Source organism: Haliotis rufescens, unplaced genomic scaffold, assembly GCF_023055435.1.
Source record: "Haliotis rufescens isolate VD_foot unplaced genomic scaffold, xgHalRufe1.0.p SCAF_57, whole genome shotgun sequence".
Classification (NCBI taxonomy): domain Eukaryota; kingdom Metazoa; phylum Mollusca; class Gastropoda; order Lepetellida; family Haliotidae; genus Haliotis; species Haliotis rufescens.
The window spans coordinates 1305477-1328229 of NW_025964301.1; the positions used below are offsets into that span (position 1 = coordinate 1305477).

General features: G+C 46.1%; 1 protein-coding gene across 6 annotated transcripts in view; it reads left to right on the plus strand.

Annotated features, from left to right (window-relative positions):
• The window catches only part of LOC124137815 (GATOR complex protein Iml1-like), an 83698-nt gene that overhangs the window by 16583 nt on the left and 44362 nt on the right, over positions 1–22753 (plus strand). For all 6 annotated transcript variants that reach the window (XR_007218597.1, XR_007218599.1, XR_007218598.1 and 3 more), the window contains exons 10-23: positions 1404–1476; positions 1747–1934; positions 2596–2730; positions 5535–5596; positions 6139–6212; positions 7490–7568; positions 12442–12481; positions 13847–13958; positions 14780–15015; positions 16398–16613; positions 17260–17363; positions 18050–18132; positions 19267–19367; positions 20138–20233. Coding sequence is in view for 3 of the 6 variants with exons in the window: in XM_048385367.1 (XP_048241324.1) it covers positions 1404–1476; positions 1747–1934; positions 2596–2730; positions 5535–5596; positions 6139–6212; positions 7490–7568; positions 12442–12481; positions 13847–13958; positions 14780–15015; positions 16398–16613; positions 17260–17363; positions 18050–18132; positions 19267–19367; positions 20138–20233 (1599 nt within the window). In the remaining 3 variants the exon portion in view is untranslated. The remainder of the gene's footprint in view (positions 1–1403; positions 1477–1746; positions 1935–2595; positions 2731–5534; positions 5597–6138; positions 6213–7489; positions 7569–12441; positions 12482–13846; positions 13959–14779; positions 15016–16397; positions 16614–17259; positions 17364–18049; positions 18133–19266; positions 19368–20137; positions 20234–22753) is intronic.

Genomic DNA, 22753 nt, shown 5'->3' on the forward strand with positions numbered 1-22753 from the left:
CTTGGTGAGTTACCTGGTCCCTTGGTGTTTCCCCCCGTCCGTTGGTGAGTTACCTGGTCCCTTGTTGAGTTACCTGGTCCCTTGTTGAGTTACCTGGTCCCTTGGTGTTTCCCCTCGTCCCTTGGTGAGTTACCTGGTCCCTTGGTATTTCCCCCAATCCCTTGGTGAGTTACCTGGTCCCTTGGTATTTCCCCCAATCCCTTGGTGAGTTACCTGGTCCCTTGTTGAGTTACCTGGTCCCTTGGTGTTTCCCCTCGTCCCTTGGTGAGTTACCTGGTCCCTTGGTATTTCCCCAAATCCCTTGGTGAGTTACCTGGTCCCTTGGTGAGTTACCTGGTCCCTTGGTGTTTCCCCCCATCCCTTGGTGAGATACCTGGTCCCTTGGTGAGTTACCTGGTCCCTTGGTGTTTCCCCCCAACCCTTTTTGAGGTACCTGGTCCCTTGGTATTCCACACACACACCCCCACCCCCCGAACCCCACACCCCATCCCTTGGTGAGTTACTTGGTCCCTTGTTGAGTTACCCGTCCCTTGGTGAGTTACCCCGTCCCTTGATGATATCTGCATTCTGGATGATATTCATTGAAGACGACAATTTCATTCCTTGGGATTCTGGGTTAGAATAGGCCTCCAGCAACATATGCTGGTTGTAAGAAGCGACCAAATGGATTAGAGTGTCAGAATCAATTTATTGGTTGATGGTGTGTCATCGTACACTGACGCCGTGGATTGTTGTTCACAGTATCAATCATTGGATAGTCTGGTCAAGACTTGATTATTTACAGACCGCTGTCATGTAGCTGGAATACTGATAAGTGCAGCATTAAACAACAAACAAACATGTTGAAACCAATAAGCAAACCCATGTAGAAATGTTCAGGTCAGTGGGGGGGCGCGGTCGGGTAGCCTAGTGGTTAAAGCGTTCGCTCATCACGCCGAAGACCCGGGTTCGATTCCCAACATGGGTACAATATGTGAAGCCCATTTCTGGTGTCCCCTGCCCCTGGAATGTTGCTTAAAGCGGCGTAAAACCATACTCACTCACTCAGGTCAGTGGGCTAGTGTTAATGTCAGGCCCTATGTGTCTTACTACCAGTACATGTGACCCGTGAAGATTCCGGGTTAGAATAGGTCTTCAGCAACCCATGCTTGCCGTAAAAGGCGACTATGCTTGTCGTAAAAGGCGACTAAGGGGATCGGATGGTCAGGCTCACTGACTTGGTTGATACATGTCATCGATCCCAATTGCGTGGATCGATGCTCATGATGTCAATCACTGGATTGTCTGGTCCAGACTTGATTATTCTACAGACCGCCATCATATAGCTGGAATATTGCTGAGTGCGGCGTTAAACAACAAACAAACAACCAAACCAGTACATGTGTTTTCACTGTCTGACTCAGATGACTTCCCCACGGAGGTGCAAGAGTGTCTTCAGGTCGACTACCAAGGCCGGATCTATGAAGACTTCTACAGGTATTGTTTATCACACACTCTCTGTAGTTGATATAGATATGTTAAACTTTGTTAAATCTTACATTTAACACCTACAAAGAATAAATGCATATGTTTGTTTTGCCAAGAGTTATCTACTCTGACTGGACTCTGACGTTATAAATTCAAAACACTTTCAGGATAACATCGTTATTTGCTCCTTCTCTTTCAAATTTTATGGGATTTAAGAATTTGCATGGCCGTCAAGCCTTGTGGTGTTGCAGAATGCTTGATGACTGGCTTGTGTTCTAGGGTTGTGATCCAGAATGAACGCTATGAAGAGTGGACCAACACCCTGAAGCTGCTGCGCAAGTACTTCAACCGGTATCAGATGCGAGTGCTGCACTACCATAAGCAGCGGGGTTTTCGGATGCCGCCGGCCTGGAACTCGAAGGCAGCTCAGGGCAACTTCCTGGAAACTCTCAACATGTCCCTGAACTGTGAGTTGGGCTGTACTGATGCATAGCTCTTACACCATAGGGTTACTATTCCCCGCGTCAAAGTGGAAGGGGTATATAGGAATTGGTACTGGCTGTCTGTCTATCCATCAGTCAGTCTGTCCGTCCCTTACATTTCGTTTCCGGAGCAGAACTAAAGAAACACGAGAGATATCCTAACCAAACTTGGTACATAGATAGGTCTAGTGGTGAACTGGTGCCTTTTGATAATTTGGGATTTTTAAAAAAATTATTTGGACATTATTTGACAACTAGACCACATGCAATTACTAGACAGTATGTGATGACTAGACTGTATGTGATAACTAGACAGTATATGATACCTAGACAGTATGTGATAACTAGACTGTATGTGATAACTAGACAAAATGAGGCTGCATTAAAGGAGATGAGTGTCAGTCGATGTTTGACCACAGTTGAACAATGTAACCTTGCAAGTCAAAGCTTGTTCATTCATAATGGAACCCGTGAAGATCCGGGGTAGAATCACTGGATTGTCTGGTTCTGACTTGATTATTGACAGTCCGCCGTCATATAGCTGGAATATTGCTGAGTGTGACTTTAAACAACAGACAAACAAACAAACAAACAAACAAACAAACATTCCTAATGGCATGTCCTGCGTGATGTCCTTTACTTCCAGTGTTTGAGAACTACTACCTTGACCGTAACTTTGACCGGACGGGGAAAGTGTCCGTGGTGATCACGCCAGGGCCAGGGGTGTTTGAGGTGGACCGGGAGCTGACCAACATCACCAAACAGAGGACTATTGACTGTGGTGAGTATTGGCGGGGTCCCAGTACAGGGGTGTTTGAGGTGGACCGGGAGCTGACCAACATCACCAAACAGAGGACTATTGACTGGTGAGTATTGGCGGGGTCCCAGTACAGGGGTGTTTGAGGTGGACCGGGAGCTGACCAACATCACCAAACAGAGGACTATTGACTGTGGTAAGTATTGACAGGGGCCCAGTACAGGGGTGTTTGAGGTGGACCGGGAGCTGACCAACATCACCAAACAGAGGACTATTGACTGTGGTAAGTATTGACAGGGGCCCAGTACAGGGGTGTTTGAGGTGGACCGGGAGCTGACCAACATCACCAAACAGAGGACTATTGACTGTGGTGAGTATTGACAGGGTCCCAGTACAGGGGTGTTTGAGGTGGACCGGGAGCTGACCAACATCACCAAACAGAGGACTATTGACTGTGGTGAGTATTGACAGGGGCCCAGTACAGGGGTGTTTGAGGTGGACCGGGAGCTGACCAACATCACCAAACAGAGGACTATTGACTGTGGTGAGTATTGGCGGGGTCCCAGTACAGGGGTGTTTGAGGTGGACCGGGAGCTGACCAACATCACCAAACAGAGGACTATTGACTGGTGAGTATTGGCGGGGTCCCAGTACAGGGGTGTTTGAGGTGGACCGGGAGCTGACCAACATCACCAAACAGAGGACTATTGACTGTGGTAAGTATTGACAGGGGCCCAGTACAGGGGTGTTTGAGGTGGACCGGGAGCTGACCAACATCACCAAACAGAGGACTATTGACTGTGGTAAGTATTGACAGGGGCCCAGTACAGGGGTGTTTGAGGTGGACCGGGAGCTGACCAACATCACCAAACAGAGGACTATTGACTGTGGTGAGTATTGACAGGGTCCCAGTACAGGGGTGTTTGAGGTGGACCGGGAGCTGACCAACATCACCAAACAGAGGACTATTGACTGTGGTGAGTATTGACAGGGGCCCAGTACAGGGGTGTTTGAGGTGGACCGGGAGCTGACCAACATCACCAAACAGAGGACTATTGACTGGTGAGTATTGACAGGGGCCCAGTACAGGGGTGTTTGAGGTGGACCGGGAGCTGACCAACATCACCAAACAGAGGACTATTGACTGTGGTGAGTATTGACAGGGTCCCAGTACAGGGGTGTTTGAGGTGGACCGGGAGCTGACCAACATCACCAAACAGAGGACTATTGACTGTGGTGAGTATTGACGGGGCCCCAGTACAGGTGTGTTTAAGGTGGACCGGGAGCTGACCAACATCACCAAACAGAGGACTATTGACTGTGGTGAGTATTGACAGGGGCCCAGTACAGGGGTGTTTGAGGTGGACCGGGAGCTGACCAACATCACCAAACAGAGGACTATTGACTGGTGAGTATTGACAGGGGCCCAGTACAGGTGTGTTTGAGGTGGACCGGGAGCTGACCAACATCACCAAACAGAGGACTATTGACTGGTGCGTATTGGTAGGGGCCCAGTACAGGGGTGTTTGAGGTGGACCGGGAGCTGACCAACATCACCAAACAGAGGACTATTGACTGGTGAGTATTGGTAGGGGCCCAGTACAGGGGTGTTTGAGGTGGACCGGGAGCTGACCAACATCACCAAACAGAGGACTATTGACTGGTGAGTATTGACAGGGGCCCAGTACAGGTGTGCGAACTCTGAGTGCACAGAGACCGCCTCCGTGGTCTAATGGTAGAGCGTCCGCCTGGAGAGTGGAGGTCCGGGGTTCGATCCCTGACCGCGTCATACCAAAAGACGTTAAAAGATGGTACTTGTTGTTACCCTGTCTGGCGCTCGGCATTAAGGAGCTAAAACAAGGACTGGTTGGCTCGGAGTCAGTATACTGTGTCTGAGTGGGGTATTCATGTTTAACTGCGGCATGGTATCTCAGTGAGCTAGCACTATAAATCGGCATCAGTCCGGACTAGTACAAGCAGCCACACAAACACACACACGTACATGCACGTCGCTATGTAAGTGCAATAATCTTGGACGCGACGTTAAACCCCATTTCACCCCACCTCACCTCTGACTGCACAGTCTAAATGAAGGATGCGGGGGTTCCTGAGCCAATCAGATGTCAGCTTTCTGAAACGATTCAACTTCATTTCTTTGTCACCTCTTTTGGAAATTTCAATCTTAGCACCATAAAATGCCACAGAACACAAGTATACCCTCTGTAGTGGATCCTTTTGGATCTATATGTCATGGCGCTCAGAAACAACAGGAGGTATTAAATATCTACAACAATACAATAATCCAGCTTTATTTATTTGCATTTGGAAACCCCCAAACTTGTTCATTGTTGAGGTACAGAAATCAGATATGCTTGTTTGAATGCATCACTCACTCAGTTGGCTGATTAGGACGTTTCACCCTGAACCGACCTCAAGAGTAATGGACCTGATTATATTGACCTTGGAGAAACAGGTCTTTCCTAGCAAAGTTAAACAACATTTGTCACGGGAAGTAGGTGGGTGTATGACCAAGTAGAGCTGGACTCCTGAGAGCTTCAGTCCAGCCCCACACTGTGACACATGTTACTTTAGGTGTCTCCTGAGGCAAGTGACTTTGAGATATGCCTCTGTTCACCCATTAGTATATGGGTACCTGGTAGGATGAGATGGTAATGTGAATTCTTACCTTTTAATGCCTCACAGGCAGCTTGGGTTGTATACTCCCCAGGGAGTTGAGAATTACTTTTCAGAGCACACTGTTGTTGTTGTTGTTGTTGTTGTTATGATGATGATATTATTATTGGCCAGCATGTCTGTCTGTGCTTCAGGTGTGGGCAGTGACCTGGTCTGTATGGGAGAACAACCACTGCATGCTGCGCCACTCTTCAAGGTCAGGGAATTACCCGCGTGACACATATCTGTCACTACATTTAGCACGCTGCTTCATGAATCAATAGTACTGGTGAAATAGACCCGTGAAGATCCGGGGTAGAATACGTCTTCAGCAACCCAGGCTTGCCGTAAGAGGCGACTATGCTTGCCGTAAGAGGCGACTAACGGGATCGGGTGGTGAGGCTTGCTGACTTGGTTGATGCATGTCATCGTATCTCAATTGCGTAGATGGATGTCAGTCACTGAATTTTGTGGTCCAGACTTACGATTTATAACAGACTGTCGTCATATAGCTGGAATATTGCTGAGTGCAGCAAACAAACAAACAAAACTGGTGAAGTATGTTTGGTTTTTTAACAAATAAGGCTTATTTCTTTAACCCTTATGGAAAAAAAAAGAAGAAGTTTCCAGTTTCCCCAAAGACAGCCTGTCTTTGACAAATTCAACCTTCTGGCCTGAAATTTGGTACCAGTAACAAAACTCTCTCTAAAAGATTATAGCTTCCCTCACTTGACTGTTGTTTGTTGTCGTCTGCTTCAGTTCCACAGCAAGAATGCCAAGAACTGCCTGGAGGTGGGCGACGACTACAACATCCCTCACTGGATGAACCACAGGTATCGCCATCACTCTCTGTACAGCAAAACCCTGTTAATCTGGACACTACCAATTAGACCTTCACACCTAAATCATTACCTGTATCTTTTTCGAGAGCACAATCAGATTGGGATGAAACAGACCAAATTTGCACTCCCTTTTTGACAATTCCTTCCTTATATTCTGTGATGACTTTTACAGATTGATATTTCAATCATTCATCTTTGGGTGATCATATTGATATCATCAGGACTTCATTTCAGAAATATGAGATATTTTTACCAATTCTTTTATTTACATGCAAACTATGGAATATGTGTTGCAAAGTCTGGTATTCTGGAGCAAAACATGGTCGACGTTTGCAAGGATGTAAAAACGATATGTGTGATCCTGGACAGACCGTTCTCTCAGAAATACATGCTGGTATTTCAAGAGCCGCCAAAATGATATGTACATTCCTAGCTTGGCCCAACTTCTCTAGGCAAGGGAGTTAACTGATCACAAAAGTCCAGTTTTACCCTTGCCGAACTAGGCTGGAATTATGGAGTTATATTTTGGCTGTACAAACCAGTCTGTGCACAATCAGATAAAAGAAATCGCGTTACAAAATCGACATCCGGTTCGTTAGGTGTTGTGAAGATTTCGGTCAATTTTCAGGATTTGCAAAACATGTGTACTGTACTGTACATCAACATATATTTTCAAAATCATTTCTTGTTTTTAATGCAAATGATATAAAATGTGAAATCTGATTGTTCCAAAGAGGGGACATTGAATGGACAGAACTTGTAATAGCCATATGTGGCGCTACGATCAATCCCAGTACTTCCAGCATTGTTTGGCAAGGGTGCAAACTGAACTTTTACAGTCCGTTAACTCCCTTGCTCTGGGAAGATGGGCTTGGCAATAGAAATGACAGGGAGATTCCCTGAAAAAGTAGTGCAGGGTTTTCAGAAAAAGTAGTGCAGGGTTTTCAGAAAAAGTAGTGCAGGGTTTTCAGAAAAAGTAGTGCAGGGTTTTCAGAAAAAGTAGTGCAGGGTTTCCATATTAACAGAGTATCCACTCACAGGGCTTCACGTTACTGTAGACAAGGTATCTCTCTGGGAAACTAGTTACATCTAGTTGATCGAATGGGTAGTCTTCAGTCGTCAATAATCATTTCCATTTGTCATTTGTAAAAGTGCCATTCCCAGCTTTACAGAGACTCATTTTGAATCTTATTTCATGTCTAGATCTAGAGATGTACTAGGTGCCTCATGTGAAAACTATCTTAGATTGCTGCTGCCACTTGTTTCAGTTTCTACACATCCAAGAACCAAATCCAGACTCATTTCAACTCCTCGTTTGTGCCACGGATCAAACCCCCTCCGGAAGTGGTGAGTGAGCCCTATGTTTGTGACGCGGATCAAACCCCCTCCGGAAGTGGTGAGTGAGCCCTATGTTTGTGCCACGGATCAAACCCCCTCCAGAAGTGGTGAGTGAGCCCTATGTTTGTGCCGCAGATCAAACCCCCTCCGGAAGTGGTGAGTGAGCCCTATGTTTGTGCCACGGATCAAACCCCCTCCAGAAGTGGTGAGTGAGTCCTATGTTTGTGCCACGGATCAGACCCCCTCCAGAAGTGGTGAGTGAGCCCTATGTTTGTGCCGCAGATCAAACCCCCTCCGGAAGTGGTGAGTGAGCCCTATGTTTGTGCCACGGATCAAACCCCCTCCAGAAGTGGTGAGTGAGCCCTATGTTTGTGCCACGGATCAAACCCCCTCCAGAAGTGGTGAGTGAGTCCTATGTTTGTGCCATGGATCAAACCCCCTCCGGAAGTGGTGAGTGAGTCCTATGTTTGTGCCTCGGATCAAACCCCCTCCAGGAGGGTGAGTGAGTCCTATGTTTGTGCCGTGGATCAAACCCCCTCCGGAAGTGGTGAGTGAGTCCTATGTTTGTGCCTCGGATCAAACCCCCTCCGGAAGTGGTGAGTGAGTCCTATGTTTGTGCCATGGATCAAACCCCCTCCGGAAGTGGTGAGTGAGTCCTATGTTTGTGCCTCTGATCAAACCCCCTCCAGAAGTGTGAGTGAGCCCTATGTTTGTGCCACGGATCAAACCCCCTTCGGAAGTGGTGAGTGAGTCCTATGTTTGTGCCATGGATCAAACCCCCTCGTAAGTGGTGAGTGAGTCCTATGATTGTGCCATGGATCAAACCCCCTCCGGAAGTGGTGAGTGAGCCCTATGTTTGTGCCACAGATCAAACCCCCTCCGGAAGTGGTGAGTGAGTCCTATGTTTGTGCCTCGGATCAAACCCCCTCCGGAAGTGGTGAGTGAGCCCTATGTTTGTGCCACGGATCAAACCCCCTCCAGAAGTGGTGAGTGAGTCCTATATTTGTGCCTCGGATCAAACCCCCTCCAGAAGTGGTGAGTGAGTCCTATGTTTGTGCCTCGGATCAAACCCCCTCCAGAAGTGTGAGTGAGCCCTATGTTTGTGCCGTGGATCAAACCCCCTCCGGAAGTGGTGAGTGAGTCCTATGTTTGTGCCTCTGATGAAACCCCCTCCAGAAGTGGTGAGTGAGCCCTATGTTAGTGCCATGGATCAAACCCCCTCCAGAAGTGGTGAGTGAGTCCCATGTTTGTGCCTCGGATCAAACCCCCACCAGAAGTGGTGAGTGAGCCCTATGTTTGTGCCTCGGATCAAACCCCCTCAAGAAGTGGTGAGTGAGTCCTATGTTTGTGCCTCGGATCAAACCCCCTCCAGAAGTGGTGAGTGAGTCCCTATGTTTGTGCCACAGATCAAACCCCCTACTGAAGTGGTGAGTGAGTCCTATGTTTGTGCCTCGGATCAAACCCCCTCCAGAAGTGGTGAGTGAGTCCTATGTTTGTGCCGTGGATCAAACCCCCTCCGGAAGTGTGAGTGAGCCCTATGTTTGTGCCGCGGATCAAACCCCCTCCGGAAGTGGAGAGTGAGCCCTATGTTTGTGCCGTGGATCAAACCCCCTCCGGAAGAGGTGAGTGAGCCCTTTGTTTGTGCCGTGGATCAAACCCCCTCCGGAAGTGGTGAGTGAGTCCTATGTTTGTGCCTCGGATCAAACCCCCTCCAGAAGTGGTGAGTGAGTCCTATGTTTGTGCCTCGGATCAAACCCCCTCCGGAAGTGGTGAGTGAGCCCTATGTTTGTGCCACGGATCAAACCCCCTCCAGAAGTGGTGAGTGAGGCCTATATTTGTGCCTCAGATCAAACCCCCTCCAGAAGTGGTGAGTGAGTCCTATGTTTGTGCCTCGGATCAAACCCCCTCCAGAAGTGTGAGTGAGCCCTATGTTTGTGCTGTGGATCAAACCCCCTCCGGAAGTGGTGAGTGAGTCCTATGTTTGTGCCTCTGATGAAACCCCCTTCAGAAGTGGTGAGTGAGCCCTATGTTAGTGCCATGGATCAAACCCCCTCCAGAAGTGGTGAGTGAGTCCCATGTTTGTGCCTCGGATCAAACCCCCACCAGAAGTGGTGAGTGAGCCCTATGTTTGTGCCTCGGATCAAACCCCCTCCGGAAGTGGTGAGTGAGTCCTATGTTTGTGCCGTGGATCAAACCCCCTCCAGAAGTGGTGAGTGAGTCCCTATGTTTGTGCCACAGATCAAACCCCCTACTGAAGTGGTGAGTGAGTCCTATGTTTGTGCCTCGGATCAAACCCCCTCCAGAAGTGGTGAGTGAGTCCTATGTTTGTGCCGTGGATCAAACCCCCTCCGGAAGTGTGAGTGAGCCCTATGTTTGTGCCGCGGATCAAACCCCCTCCGGAAGTGGAGAGTGAGCCCTATGTTTGTGCCGTGGATCAAACCCCCTCCGGAAGAGGTGAGTGAGCCCTTTGTTTGTGCCATGGATCAAACCACCTCCAGAAGTGGTGAGTGAGCCCTATGTTTGTGCCACAGATCAAACCCCCTCCGGAAGTGGTGAGTGAGCCCTATGTTTGTGCCATGGATCAAACCCCCTCCAGAAGTTGTGAGTGAGTCCTATGTTTGTGCCATGGATCAAACCCCCTCCAGAAGTGGTGAGTGAGTCCTATGTTTGTGCCATGGATCAAACCCCCTCCAGAAGTGTGAGTGAGTCCTATGTTTGTGCCATGGATCAAACCCCCTCCGGAAGTGGTGAGTGAGCCCTATGTTTGTGCCCGAGAAAAAAAACCCCTCCGGAAGTGGTGAGTGAGCCCTATGTTTGTGACGCTGATGAAACCCCCTCCGGAAGTGGTGAGTGAGCCCTATGTTTGTGCCATGGATCAAACCCCCTCCAGAAGTTGTGAGTGAGTCCTATGTTTGTGCCATGGATCAAACCCCCTCCAGAAGTGGTGAGTGAGTCCTATGTTTGTGCCATGGATCAAACCCCCTCCAGAAGTGTGAGTGAGTCCTATGTTTGTGCCATGGATCAAAACCCCTCCGGAAGTGGTGAGTGAGCCCTATGTTTGTGCCCGAGAAAAAAAACCCCTCCGGAAGTGGTGAGTGAGCCCTATGTTTGTGACGCTGATGAAACCCCCTCCGGAAGTGGTGAGTGAGTCCTATGTTTGTGCCACGGATCAAACCCCCTCCGGAAGTGGTGAGTGAGCCCTATGTTTGTGCCGCAGATCAAACCCCCTCCGGAAGTGGTGAGTGAGTGGTATGTTTGTGCTGCGGATCAAACCCCCTCCGGAAGTGGTGAGTGAGCCCTATGTTTGTGCCACGGATCAAACCCCCTCCGGAAGTGGTGAGTGAGCCCTATGTTTGTGCCACGGATCAAACCCCCTCCAGAAGTGGTGAGTGAGCCCTATATTTGTGCCATGGATCAAACCCCCTCCAGAAGTGGTGAGTGAGTCATATGTTTGTGCCTCGGATCAAACCCCCTCCAGAAGTGGTGAGTGAGTCCTATGTTTGTGCCGTGGATCAAACCCCCTCCGGAAGTTGTGAGAGTGGTATGTTTGTGCCACGGATCAAACCCCCTCCGGAAGTGGTGAGTGAGTGGTATGTTTGTGCCACGGATCAAACCCCCTCCGGAAGTGGTGAGTGAGCCCTATGTTTGTGCCACGGATCAAACCCCCTTCGGAAGTGGTGAGTGAGCCCTATGTTTGTGATGCTGATCAAACCCCATCCGGAAGTGGTGAGTGAGCCCTATGTTTGTGCCACGGATCAAACCCCCTCCGGAAGTGGTGAGTGTTACTTGCTGGCATTAAGGGGCTCAAACAATGACTGGTCAGCTCAGAGTCAGTACACTGTGTCTGAGTGGGGTATTCTTGTTAAACTGACTTCAATATATTTTGTGTTTATGGAGGTATAAAATTAAAAACCCGTGTGCAAACTGTGTAAATCATTTTAGCAGATTTAGGCAAATTGTGCACACCTTTTTTATGTTTAAAACTCGATAAACGCAAATACATATTGAAGTTAATTCTTATAAATAAATATGTCACTAAAATAAGTTCACAGACTGCATATTTAATGATAACACACACAAAACTGTGACATCATTCACATCGTTCAGCGCTATGATTCAACACAAGCCACACCCATTCTATTATCAACCAATCAGGAAACAGAAGTTAATGAGTGGGCATGGCCTAATCTTTTTTCGGTTTAGGGAAACATTAACACAGAATATATTGCTGGGTTAGCCAATCAAATGCCACAGAATTTATTTATTCATGATTACCTTCATGTATCTTTTTATCTCAGAAGCTGTTTTTCCAAATGTGATGATGACATGAATGTTTTTACCTTTCTATATTGTAATGAGAATAAGGAGATTTTCCTGTACCAAATTGGGGACTTATCCTATCTCACACGCAACGTGCCCACCCGTCCATCCCTGCACAGTGCCGTAGCCAGCCAGGGGGGCAGGGTGGGCAATTGCCCCCCCTGGATTTTTTATAGAAAACAGTTTTATTTGAATCAATTTGGGGACAAGTGATACTTGTACATATATTTGCCCCCCCTGTCAAAAAAAGTTAACTACGGCCTTGCTGCATCACAATTCCTCTAGCCTATTAAGCTCCAGAAAGAGAATGAGCTGGCGGGGGAAACCATGTGTTCAGCGCTCGTGGGGTAACCGGCAAATAAAGCACGCATGACCCAGATTGCTGGGAGGTGACCATGGTGATACTGGGTGTATACGGGTGAATTGTTTTGTAAGAAGCTGGAAACCTTTGTTTAGGCACGTTTCCACTTAGGAATGAAAGGAGAAAGAGAAATGCAGTGTGAGATAGGATAAATATTATTAATATACAATTTATTGTAAAATTTACATTTTTGTTTTTCAGCTTGAATTCCTGGCCAAGGAACCAGAAAATAATGAAATAGGTAAGCAGCACAATTATTCTAAAATCTTTTTCTCTCATTTCTTCTAATTAGTTGTAAATATACTTGCGAGTTTAAAGAGTGGAGTAGAATTAGGTAGGGTATTAAGCTGATGAGAGCAGTTAGTCACAATATAGCAGGACCGCCTCCTTGGTCTAGCGGTAGAGCGTCCGCCCGGAGAGCGGAAGGTCCGGGGTTCGATCCCCGGCCGCGCCATACCAAAAGACGTTAAAAGATGGTACTTGTTGTTACCCTGTCTGGCGCTCGGCATTAAGGGGATAAAACAAGGACTGGTCAGCTCGGAGTCAGTTAACTGTGTCTGAGTGGGGTATTCATGTATAACTGCGGCATGGTATCTCAGTGTGCTAGCACTATATATCCGCATGAGTCCGGACTAGTACAAGCAGTCATACACACACGTACATGCACGTAGCTATATAAGTGCAATAATCTTGGACGCGACGTAAAACCCGATTTCACCTCACCTCACCTCACCTCACCTCACCTCACCTCACCTCACAATATAGCAGCCATATGCAACAGGTCCCCTTCTGGTAACAGAAGTGCAAAGGGGTAGTGTGCATCAGTTGGTTTGAATGCCGCTTTGATCAGTATTTTAGGTAAATCATAGTTAGTATCATGTGGAGTAAGTGAGTGAGTTGGGTTTAACGCCGCTTTTAACAATATTCCAGTTATATCGTGGCGTGTCAGCTTAATGTGGGAGGAAAGCCCGAAGTGATGCAGGTCTCAGACATTTACCACTTCGATGAAACCCACGAGCACGGGTATGGTGCTGACAAACCTAGAAACATAATCGGGGCGAACTGGGATTCGAACCCACAATCATAGGTTTCTGGCGTGCCTAAGGGACGCAACTCTGCACAGCGAATCGTGGTGCCTTAGACGACTGGGCCACCCGTGCCCCCAGCATCATGTGGAAGGAAAGCCTGATGTGATGTAGGTCTTAGACGTCTATGTTCTGTAATGGAGCCAGTCAGTGAGAAATGTTAAATGCTGCTTTTACAATATTTTAGTTATGTCTCAGTATGTCAGCTTGATGTGAGAGGTTTACCTCTTTGGTGAAACCAACAAGCATGGGTATTTGCTGACAAACTAAGAAACAGAATGACCAATCTAGTTTAAAACCTACAATCGTTGTTTCCTGACATGGCCAAGGGACACAACTTTGCACCGTGAATTGTGGTGCCTTGGGCTACTGGGCCATCTGGGCCCATTAGCGGTAGTTTAGGCCCACAATTTATACTTCACTTTCCTCTCTTTGATATTTCCACAACATAGCTACAACATTTCTGAATAAAAATCAGCACAGACACGTTTCATGGTTGAACTCTTTTTTTTTGCATCCAGCACTGGTGAACACTTCCAATGATGCGGACGATGACAAGTTCCCCTTTGTTGATTATGATGAGTATGATGCTCAGGTGTTCAAACTTCCGTCCAGGACAGCACCCAGAGCCGTGTAAGTGTTCGAAGGGGAAAGGTCTCATTTGGGGATTTAAGACTCAGCATAGCTGATTTCAAACTGGTCAATGACCAGGAGCCATTTGTAATATTTGTAAATTGATTGAATTTCACCATTGGTAACAAAGATACTCAGACTTATGACATTGACTTACTGGTGAGAGATTATCCCTAATTAGTGTTTGAAGTTAAACCTGAAAGTCAATAGGTTATCATCTTTGTCGAAGTTGTTGCCGGTCGTTGTCATCAGCACAAATCAGTTTGTCTATGCATTTCGTAATTACAGGAACGGTAGTTTTGTGAAAATACATAGATATCTCAAGCATACACCCACTGAAGCCGTTCTTAGTACATTGCATGGTCAGTTTCGCACCATCAGAGGTGAAACAGAAGTTAAATTATTCTCTCTGCACACAGAGAGCTTCAAAAGGGAGGCAACCTTGCCTATATCTAGCCTCTAAAAATAATACCACACTACTGTTACAACCTTAATGATTTAAATACTCTAGCAGCAAAACTAAATGCCAGCAACCACTTTCCAATACTGCATGTTCCTTTCTCTCCCTGTGAAGATCAGCGTTAGACTTGGTTTTCAGCGACCAGAGGTTGTCACAAGAGGCGAATGGGATCAGGTGGTCAGGCTCACTGACTTGGTTAATGCATGTCATCGTATCCCAGTTGCGTAAATCGATGCTCATGATGTTAATCACTGGATTGTCTAGTCGAGACTGAATAATTTACAGACTGCTATCATGTAGCTGGAATATTGCTGAGTGAGGTGTTAAAGAACTGACTAACAAACAAACATGTTCCTTTCAGCTCTGGCCGCAGTTCGAGTTTCTACGGCACCCACGCCCGCAGACGTAACTGCAAGTCTACCACTGATGCCGGCCAGGGCATGCCGGGATCCCGGATCAGGCACATCTCCGATGACTTCATGGAACACTGTGCAGACAAGGTGGTGAAGAAGTCGTCCTCCTCGGCCGTAGGGATTCCATCTAGGTCTCTCATGGGAGAAGATCTCTCGCAGTCAGCTGGATGTTATCCCATCTTTGGTGAGCTTGTTTGTCAACGTGTAGGTTAGTGTGAGTTATTCCCCAGTCCTGAGTACTCAGTGACTCTCCCCCTCTCTCCCCACAGGCCACCTCTGTAGTCTAGTGTTGGTGTGTCCGCCAGAGAGCAGATCCACGTCCGTGTCATACTGAAAGTTGTTAAAAGATGGTACTTTTTTGTTACCCTGCCTGGCGCTCGGCATTAAGAGTCTAAAACAAGGACTGGTCGGCTCGGAGTCAGTATACTGTGTCTGAATGGGGTATTCATGTTAAAACTGGTCATGGTATCTCAGTGGGCTGGCGCTATAAAATTGGCATTACTCCAGACTCGTACAAGCAGCCACACACTCACACACACGTGCATGCATTTTGCTATATAAGTGCAATAATCTTGAACGCAATGTTGAACCCCATTTCACCTCACCTCCCTTTTCCTCTGACTTGCACCAACTCTTGATTAGCCTGTATCTCTAGCTCATTAAAGGGGAAGTGTACACGCAAAAATCACTTTCTTTCTTTTTCTAAACAAAACGCAATTTTAGAATTAATTAGTATCTGTGTTTGAAAATATACACTCATTTTTTTCACAGTGAAAGTAGGAAGCTCACAATAGTGTGAAAATGATATGCCGTTATGAGGCCTTCGTTTTTCTAGCTAAACAGGCCTGAGTTATCCCCCTTAGATTATGACGTAATTGGTGCCAATTCAACTGGGTCCCTGTCTATTCTCAACGCAAAAGATATCAAGTACCAGTTTGCGGTAAAACAACATGGCCTACGGCACACTCCGGCGCAGTGGTGACTCAGCATAACAGTATGCTGGCTGGCATCTGAGACGCTAGAATCACACACCTGGACCTACACCACGTGAAGCGGCTCTAACAAAGCATGATGACGTCATAATGTTTATCAATTGGCACCAATGACGTCATATTGCAAGGGGCATAAGCCATGGTGTTTTTGTTGTGGAAATAGAACACTTGGTAAATGTGAAAAATATAAATCGTTTTAATGCGAAAAATATGTTAATTAATTGTGATATTTTTATATTTTTGTCTATGACACTTCTAGGTTAACACTTTTAATGTGGAAAAAGTACAAGAAAAATAGGTTCATTTCCGTGTGAACTTGCCCTTTAAATAATCCCTGTGAAGATTCCGTGTTAGAACTGGTTGTTAGACTAAATTGACGAGATGATCATGCCTGGTGACTTGGTTGATTACTTGTCATCAAACTCCGATGGCATGGATCATTGTCCAGATTTAATTATCTCCAGGCCTCTGTTATATAGCTTGTTTTAAACTGAGTGCAGCATTAAACAACAAACATACCAGTGTGGTGTGGAAAATCCTGTATTGATCAAATTCATCTGCTCGTTATCTTCAGAAAAGACCCTGAGTCGCGAGTCTGTTAACTCCTCCGAGAGCGAGGAGTTCCTGTACACTCGTCCCGTGGTCGGCAGTGCGGGATCCCCGGTCGGCTTCTCACATCGGCTGCAGAACTTTCGACCCCAGAGGGCCCTCATCAACCCCTTTGCACCATCCAGGATGCGCTTCAAGATGACATCAAACCGCAGACGCTGGGTCCATGCTTTCCCTACAGGTGCACTAGTGCAAAAATTGTTCTCATCTATGTCTTATGTTTACTATTTATTATGTTAAACGCATGCTTTATGTGTTTGCTCAAATTTGACTTCTGACACAATTGGTTTTCTCACCCATTTGCTTATGACAGATGTTCAAGACTTCATACCTGATATGGGGGGCACGGGTGGCCCAGTCGTCTAAGGTGCTGTGATTCTCTGTGCAGAGTTATGTCCCTTGGGTACACCAGAAATCTATGATTGAGGGTTTGAATCCCGGTTCGCCCTGATTATGTTTCTAGGTTTGTCAGCACCATACCCGTGCTCGTGGGTTTCACCGAAGTGGTAAACGTCTGAGACCTGCATCATTTCGGGCTTTCCTCCCAATTTAAGCTGACACGCCATGATATAGCTGGAATACTGTTATACCCCTAGGGAGTTTTCCTGACATATAATTGGATGACATTAAACAAGGTCTCCGAGTCTGAATTACAGGAGGATGAAATTTGTTTTTATTTTGTCCATAACTGTTTGAAATTTGGAAAACTGAAATTGTCTGTGTTTTTTTTTCGTAATAGGAAAGAAAAACTGACAATATAATCATGCTCTGTAATCATATGTTTTTTCTGGAAAATTTTGTTGTCATGCTGCTACTCCATTGTGTAGACCCCCAGGGTGCAGCGGTGCAGACACATCACTACCTAGGGTCGGGGCACTCGGACGACACAGATGACCTCTCTGTGCAGCAGCCAACCCGAGAGGTTATACAGGTCAGTAGGTCAGCAGAGGTCAAAGGCAGTCGTCTAAGTCGTCTAAGGCACGGCGATTCGCTGTGCATAGTTGCGTCCCTTTGGCACGCCAAAAACCTTAGTTTTAACCATCAGCATTAGAAATTGGCACCAGTCCAATAGTCCTTACCCAACTGCCCAATAGTTAAGGTATCATTAAGACTAAAAGAAATTCACCTTTTTGCCAAGGTTTTGCTATATGTAATTATGAGGACGACTGGACTGAAACAGTTTGTATCAACATACATGGGGCCGAATATCAGCCTCTGTGCAAGTCTAGATAAAGCGGCGTTAAACCCAACTCAATCACTCAAGATTTCTGTGGGTATTATGCTTTTTATGTTGTTGATTGGATTCTGGTTAGGCAAGAATTAAAGGTCATAATTCATTGAGGTCAAAGGTCAGGGTCACATTTTGATGATGCTGAGTGAAAATGCTAAAGAGTCTGTCTCAAATTGTGGTTACCATTTCTCAAACTATTTTGTATTTATCACCCAAATATATTCATCATTTAGGGATATGGTCAAAGGTCAAGGTAACTGTATTATTGTGAAAAAAAAGATTGTGTCTTCGGTTTCTGAGGCATGTTTTTCCCTCCCAAGCGTCACGAAACTTGTCCTTCCACATCTGTAGAGTGTCAAAGGTCAAGGTCACATGACTGTTTCTAGGGTGCCCAGATGGCGGTTGAGTCTCGCAAACGAAGATCGGTGTCTCGACAGGAGAGTCTGGACGATATTGGGGAAGATCACAGGTAGGAACATGTTTCCACTTCTTCATGTTTCATTTAAGGTATTTCAGTTAACACTACAGAGTTGCGCCCCTTAGTATTACCAATATCTGATGGCCATAGGTTCAAAACCCACACTGACCTTGTGCTGTAGGGGTGGTGGGGTAGCCTAGTGGTTAAAGTGTTTCGATTCCCTACATGGGTACATTGTGTTAAGCCCGTTTCTGGTGTCCCTCGCCGTGATATTACTGAAATATTGCTAAAAGCGGCGTAGAAACATACTCACTCACTGTAAGCTGTTATTTTGTTGACTGTCACCTTGGGTTGTCTTGCAACTTCATACTGATTTGGGGAACAACATAAAAACGATCCTCTTCAAATGCACTTACCGTATTCGACGTAATAAGCGCCCAGGGCGCTCTCAAAATTAGAAATAGGGGGCTCTTATTAGAATATTATTTTGGTGAAAAAAAAAACAGTTAAAAGATAAAGTTCGTGGTGCATGCTGACAGCCTGAAATGTTTATATACCATAGATATATTTTTCCAGAATTTATTTGCCCATAAAGGGTGTATATAACACACAAGTGCGTATTATACGCGAATAAATAAGTCTTGTGTACATTGATCAATCGGAAGGGGTGCTAATTGGGTTTGTTCACTAGCCAATATATCAGCAAATATCGCCGTGGGCGCTTATTAGAGCGGGGCGCTTATTACGTCGAATACGGTATTCATTCTTTATTCAAAATAAATACAATTGACCAATTTGAGACTTTATCTGTAAAAAATGCTTTCTTTTGTACATTAATGTACTTCACCTGGTCACATGCATACTTCGGTATTTTTATTTGAACACAGATCCGTGAAGATCCGTGTAGAGAATAGGTCTTCAGCAACCCATGCTTGCCATAAAAGGTGACTATGCTTATCGTAAGAGGCGACTTACGGGATCGGGTGGTCAGGCTCACTGACTTGGTTGGTGCATGTCATCGTATCCCAATTGCCTAGATTGATGCTCATGATGTCCATCATTGGATTGTCTGGTCCAGACTTGATTATTACAGACCGCCATCATATAGCTGGAATATTGCTGAGTGTGGCGTTAAACAACAAATAAAGAAATTTGAACACTGTTTTCTGTTGTGTCAACTCACAGCCTGGACGGTCTAGCAGAGCTGAGCAACGTGTCTCCCAGTCACTCGACACTCACCATGTCAACCCTCCATCACGTCCTGTCCTCAGCCTCCGCAGAGTTTGGTACGTTAGTTGCACGTTGCAGGTCATGGGTTTGTATTCCTGAATTGCCACAGTGATGTTACTTGATCTGTTGGCATGGCACTAGGTCTTGTGAAATTTTGGTCTCGCCATCAAACTGATGTGCCATGATGTTACTAAAATACTTTTTGAAGCAGAGTTAAACCCAGCTCACTCACTCACTCACTGTTGTCATACCAAAAGACGTTAAAAGATGGTGCTTGTGTTACCCTGCCTGGCATTGAGGATTTGAGCCAGGGACTGGTCGGCTTGGATATAGGATACTATGTCTAAGTTAGGTATCAATGTTTCACTGCAGCGTGGTTTCTCAGTGGGCTAGCACTATAAAACTGGTATTAGCTTGTACCAGTACAACACAAACACACACACATATACACACAGACAAGCATGCACACACACACACACACACACACACACACACACAGACACAGACACACAGACACGCACACACAGACATGCACACACAGACATGCACATATGTGCACACACATACAAGCAGACACACAGAGACACACATGCATGCACATTTACACATAGACATGTACGCACATAAACACACACTCACCACAGACACACACACATATACACACTCACCACAGACAGACACACACACATACCACACACACACACACACACACACACAGACACACACACAGAGACAAACACACACACACACACACACAAACAAAGAAATAAATCCATGTCAACTCTTCTAAAATGCCACTTAAAAATATATTTGTTTGTGGGTCAAGGTCGTTGTGGGTCAAGAGGTCAGATGACGTCACAAGATGGCTTCTGGCTCTGGGGTCCAACAGGAGAGCAACCTTGGAGCCCAGACATGACAACAGGTAGATACAACCTTCCACACAACAACTTTTGTAACAACATGACACTGAAATGGCTAGCCGATACAGATCGAGTTTCAGGCAGTGTTTCTCTTATTCATGTACTCTTCAGGGGATGTTCTGTTTTCTTGTCTTGTTTTGTTTCAAACTTGCATGCATTTGCATGATTGTTTATGTTGTGTGTTCTATATCAGGAACTAAAATGCTATGCTTAACCAATCATCTTATCAGCTAATCATCACATTCATTTATTATTATGTGTTGATGATTGTGTTGATAAAATTCTTTTAAATGCATGTTCCCTACTTATACATATCTCAGTTATATTTTATGTTGAAATAATTTAAATGTCACTGTACGTCCACTTGTGTTTCCATATAATAGTTAGTTTTCCTTTAATAGTATTTACGATTTACATCAGTGAAAATTGTGTATTGTCTGCCATTAGCATGAATGAACCTTTTTTGAAAACTGTTGTTTGAAAACTTTTGAATTTTTTTTATTCTCTATGTTTCCATTTGTTATCCTGTAGTGTATGTTTTTTATCCTATTTATGATATAACGTTCCACCTGTGAAGTTACTTTTCACCCCATGGGTATTCCAGATATTCTGTGACCACAGCAACCGATGCTTGTCGTACGAAGGGACTATGACGATTGGGTGGTCAGGCTTGGTTGCGATCATATAGCTGGAATATTGCTGAGTGGGCATTAAACAAACAAAAAGTTCTTTTTGTTCGTCTGGTGTAGTTTCTTGACTGTCTGCATGCATGACAATGTGCATGATTTTGTCCCCTTGTCCATTTCATGCATTTTTCGTACCCCATGTTCATGCGAACGTCTTCATGAAAACCTGTTCCAAGGTACGAAGAGTTTAACAGTAATCATTTTACAAGAAGTAGTCTTTGATGTTGATGACAAATCCTACCCAACTGTGACTCACTGTATGATGGTAGAGTAAACGTGATGACAGACTTTGTTTTCAGGAATATCCAGTAACCATGGCAATATTGATTAATCCGCTAAAGTAACTATTTCTGTAGTTTAATGTGTTAGATATTTGGTTTTAAGTCTGTCTACTGTTGTAAAAAACATGTTTTAGTCTGTTTTCAGTCGTACAATTGGGTATCTCATACCTCTAGTCGCACGTTAAAAGGAAGCCAGAAGCTGGAATGTAAACAATAAACTTGTTTCCGTCCGGTTGCGCACGCACCTCACAATGACATGCCACAAATCTCTCAGCGCGCCTCTGAGCTGGTCGCTCGAGAAGGACTTTCGCGATAGACTGCTAGTTTGTATTCTACTAGTACTTATTGTGTGTTTACAGTTGTTGTTCTAATACAGTAATAATAATATGTCTTACCTGTAGACTCCTGGAATGTAATCCTTGGTAATCCATTGTTTGGGTTCAACACGTGTTTCACTTGATTATACATGTGGCAACATGGCGGGCATTTGTGCCTCGTGTCAAGGAAAACTGTCTAAAGTAGATCCTCACAAGTATTGTCCTTCCTGCATAAATAAGGATGGGTTTTCAGCGTGTTCGTGGAATAAACGTTGTAAAGAATGTGAGCATTTGTCTTCTATCAACTTTAACTTGTATCTTCGTGCGTTGGCGAAGCGGGCTACTGACCAGCGCTACAAGCAGAGGAGGTCATCGGTTGGATCCTTGGACTCTGCACCCCCTACGTCAGGCCCTGGGGGTGGCGCGTCGGCCACACCCAAGAAATCAGTTGAAAAAGACCCGCCTCAGTCAACTTATGTTTTGTACAAGACACGTGACCGTTCGCCTGCTGATGATACTACCCGCACGACTGATCTTCGTCAATCGGTTCATCGAGAGCGTCACTCAGCCACCCCCGTTACGACGGGACCGGGTGGTGACGAGGACCACGAGGGGACTACGGTCCCAAGTCGGTCCGTCTCTCGTCCTACCTACGACGTGCGGGTCGACAGTGAACACAGATCCCTCTCTAGAAGTCGTTCCCGTTCACGGGACGACAGGTCGAGTGCCTCGTCGAGAGACAGTAAACGACACGAGGACGTTCGTCGCCTTCGAGGTCGTCGGGAGTTCGATTCGGACGATAACTACGATGGGGATCGTAGTGCTTCTACAGTAAGAGATCGTAGCCCTCATCCCCACGGGGACGTGCGACGCTCTCGAAGGGAGTTTTTGGGAGATCAGCGTCGTAGAGATAATGATCGATCCTCACCCTCGTCTCACTTTCCTATCGACCCGGCTTTGATAGGCCAGATGACGGCGGCGGTACTCGCCTTGACGGCGTCGACCGAGAAGGGTTCGACTACGTCGGAGGTCCATGGACCATCGTCCTGTACACCGGTTCCTTCATCTACGCCTACACAATCGACGTCGACGATGGATTGTGACGACAGCGTCGTAGAGATAATGACCGATCGGCACCCTCGTCTCACTTTCATATCGACCCGGCTTTGATAGGCCAGATGACGGCGGCGGTACTCGCCTTGACGGCGTCGACCGAGAAGGGTTCGACTACGTCGGAG